Below are 3,540 nucleotides of genomic sequence, written 5' to 3'. Positions count from 1 at the left end.
TATAACTTTGTTGTTTATTGTATAAGGAATTGTTTGTTTTTAATTATGCACAAAGCTACACAAGAGCTATCTGTGCTCTGCCCACCACGAGTATCGAAACCCGGTTTGTAGCGTTATAAGTCCGCAGACATACCGCTGTGCCACTGGGGGTGTATAACGAATTAAATAATTTTGTCGTTTATCATATAATGAATTAACTCATTTTGTTGTTTATCATATAATGAATTAGATAATTTTGTCGTTTATCATGTAATGAATTAAAATCATTTTGTTGTTTATCATACAGTGAATTTACTAGATATAAAATAGTTTCAGAAGGTGAACAAACGGCTGGAAAGTGATGTACTAGATATAAAATAGTTTCAGAAGGTGAACTAAGGGATGGAAAGTGATGTACTAGATATAAAATAGTTTCAGAAGGTGAACAAACGGCTGGAAAGTGATGTACTAAATATAAAATAGCATATTTGAGATGGCAAATACATGTTTTGCAAAGTTTTTTGACAACTAAAATATTTCTTCCTTCGGTGGATTCAGGTTTACACCACTTTTACCAAGTTTTGAGTTTTCAAGAAATTGAAACTTACTTGAGGTTTTCGGCGCTAAATTCTTTTTCCAGGAAACGGATAAACTGCTCCCTACCAGCTGGGTCTTTAAGCAGTTCCTGAAGAGAGAAAGCCCATCTCCGAACTCTCCGGGGAGGCACCTCTTTCCTGAACCAAAATGTTTAGTGGTGACCAATTTATCAGCAATTTTGTAAATAAAATTTTAATGAATTGGGTTACAGATTGAGATTTTGTCGCCAGTGCTTTACTTCACGGTACTTATGCTGTTCTGTGTTTTGTGTTACTCTTACTGGTTCAGCCAAACTTCGTGTTATTCTACACATATCCATAACCTAAAAATACTAACTAATATGGCCCGGCATGGCCAGGTGGTTAGGGCGCTCGACTCGTAATCTGAGGGTCGCGGGTTCGAATCCCCGTCCCACTAAACATGCTCTCCCTTTCAGCCGTGGGGGCGTTATAATGTGACAGTCAATCCCACTATTCGTTGGTAAAAGAGTAGCCCAATAGTTGGCGGTGGGTGGTGATGACTAGCTGCCTTCCCTCTAGTCTTACACTGCTAAATTAGGGACGGCTAGCGCAGATAGCCCTCGTGTAGCTTTGCGCGAAATTCAAAATAAACAAACAAACTGATATTCTGAAAAAAAAACAATAAAAAACCTCTATATGTAAAACATTGATACAAAATTAATAGAACGACAAAAAGTTTTGAAATCCCTTTGAGACCATCAGTAATAGTTGTTGTTTTAGCCCATAGTTAAGTATGGTTCGTTTTTGATCCATCCATCACGGGGATTCAAACTAACTAACTATTATTCCTCTACAAAGAACGTGGGTTTCTTGATGGCTCAGCGGTAAGTTCTAGGGTTTATAATACTAAAAATTGGGTTTCGATGCCCGTGGTGAGCAGGGCACAGATAGCCTATTGTGTGGCTTTGCGATTAACAACAAACAAACAAGCAGAGCAAAAATGAAATATATTTAAGATTATAGTGCAAAACAGTAGACTTATTCAGTAAAATATAATATCATAATGATACCACACACTGATTCTTACCATAAGCAGCATTTCTGTGGTGTAAACATTACAATTATTGTTTGAACTGTGAAAATTGGGCATCTCAGAACAAAAAAAAAGTTGTATGTGAAACGGATTTTGTTCCTGTTATTAATTTTCGCTTGGTAAAGGCCAGGCGTGACCTACTTGTTAGCGTGTTGTCGGGCTGCGTATCAGAAAGTCCAAGGTTCGAGACGTGGTATGCTGTTGAATACGCTCTGAATTATGAACTTTTGTGGCGTTATAGCCGTGATAGACAATCTTATTATTCAGTCAAGAGAAGTCACATATTATGGGGCAAGTGCTGGTGACTAGGTGACCTCCCCTTGTTCACAAATTATCTAACCTGGTCGTTTATCCCAAGAGATGCTGGTCATTACTACTATCTTACTACAAGTTGAACGTAACGAATATGTACTACGTGAACAGCAAAAGCACAAGAAACAGTTTTTTCTATATCTGTAAATGACGTGCATTAATGTACACATATTTTTTTACAAGTGTAAGAGAAAAAGATAATAAGCCTATTTCACGAAGTAACGAAAAAAAATGTGAAGCCACTTATTTCTTCTCTAACGGGAAATAAGATATTTCAAAATTGCGTCAGAGTTCGTTTTTGCAGTTGAACTTCTACAGTGGCATAACTAGATATTTGGAATAGGGAGGCCCAAGTTGGTCGAATCCCCCGACTGGGCGCTGTTAGGTATGTTCAAATTTTCGCAAAAATATACATACATAGATATATATATATACTTGCCGCATTACAAGATTTATAGCATAATAATACATTCCCATAAAAATAGCTGAAATGAGTCAAAATAAACCTTCGTGATCCAGCGCTAGTAATGACTGTCCCAGACCAAGTAACATATCCCGACTACCCTCTGGTTATATCTGTGAATTTCTAGCTCGGCATCTAGATTTATACAAAATGCATGAAAAATGTACTTTTTTCTTTTCTAAGGGTATATCATCAATATCTATAGGTTTTTTGTTTTTTTAATTACCATGCACAAACGTAGTGTCTCTCTAAAACTTGTATGTTTGTTTTTGAATTTCGCGCAAAGCTACACGAGGGCTATCTGCGCTAGCCATCCCTAATTTAACAGTGTAAGTCTAGAGGGAAGTCATCACCACCCACCGCCAACTCTTGGGCTACTCTTTTACCAAACGAATAGTGAGATTGACCGTCACATTATAACGCCTCCACGGCTGAAAGGACAAGCATGTTTGGTGTGACGGGGATTCGAACCCGCGACCCTCAGATTGCGAGTCGAGCGCCCTAACCACCTGGCCATGCCGGGCCTCTCTAAAACTAGACCATCATTCAATACCGAAAAAAAAAACAAGTTAGATATAAAAATTCAGAAAGTGCATTCGCTTTTACAAAATCTGTGTATGCACGTGTTAGTGTTTAGTTTCATAAATTTGTCATGGAGTGGAAGTATCTTTTTTTTTTACTACAAAGGGGCAAGCAGCATTTTTTTTTTACCAGCAGAAAAAAAAAGAAGGTTATTAACTTTATTGATGAATTTCTTTCTAACAAGAAATGTTTAATTCATTGTATGATAAACAACAAAATGTTTTAATTCCTTATATAATAAACAACAAAGTTATATACTTCATTATATGATACACGATAAAATTATTTCATCACTTTCCAGCCGTTTGTTCACCTTCTGAAACTATTTTATATCTAGTACATCACTTTCCATCCCTTAGTTCACCTTCTGAAACCATTTTATATCTAGTACATCACTTTCCAGCCATTTGTTCACCTTCTGAAACTGTTTTATATCTAGTACATCACTTTCCATCCCTTAGTTCACCTTCTGAAACTATTTTATATCTAGTATGTCACTTTCCAGCCGTTTGTTCACCTTCTGAAACTATTTTATATATAGTATATCACTTTCC

General features: G+C 36.7%; 1 protein-coding gene across 4 annotated transcripts in view; it reads right to left on the bottom strand.

Annotated features, from left to right (window-relative positions):
• Window positions 1-3,540, bottom strand: part of LOC106461070 (regulator of G-protein signaling 7-like) — a 129,978-nt gene that overhangs the window by 12,699 nt on the left and 113,739 nt on the right. For all 4 annotated transcript variants that reach the window (XM_022387908.1, XM_022387909.1, XM_022387911.1 and 1 more), the window contains exon 12: window positions 588-713. In XM_022387908.1, the coding sequence (XP_022243616.1) occupies window positions 588-713 (126 nt within the window). The remainder of the gene's footprint in view (window positions 1-587; window positions 714-3,540) is intronic.

This window comes from Limulus polyphemus, unplaced genomic scaffold (genome assembly GCF_000517525.1).
Source record: "Limulus polyphemus unplaced genomic scaffold, Limulus_polyphemus-2.1.2 Scaffold892, whole genome shotgun sequence".
In the NCBI taxonomy this organism is placed as follows: domain Eukaryota; kingdom Metazoa; phylum Arthropoda; class Merostomata; order Xiphosura; family Limulidae; genus Limulus; species Limulus polyphemus.
The sequence above is the reverse complement of the archived record's forward strand: the minus strand, read 5'-3'. Positions and strand labels throughout refer to the sequence as shown.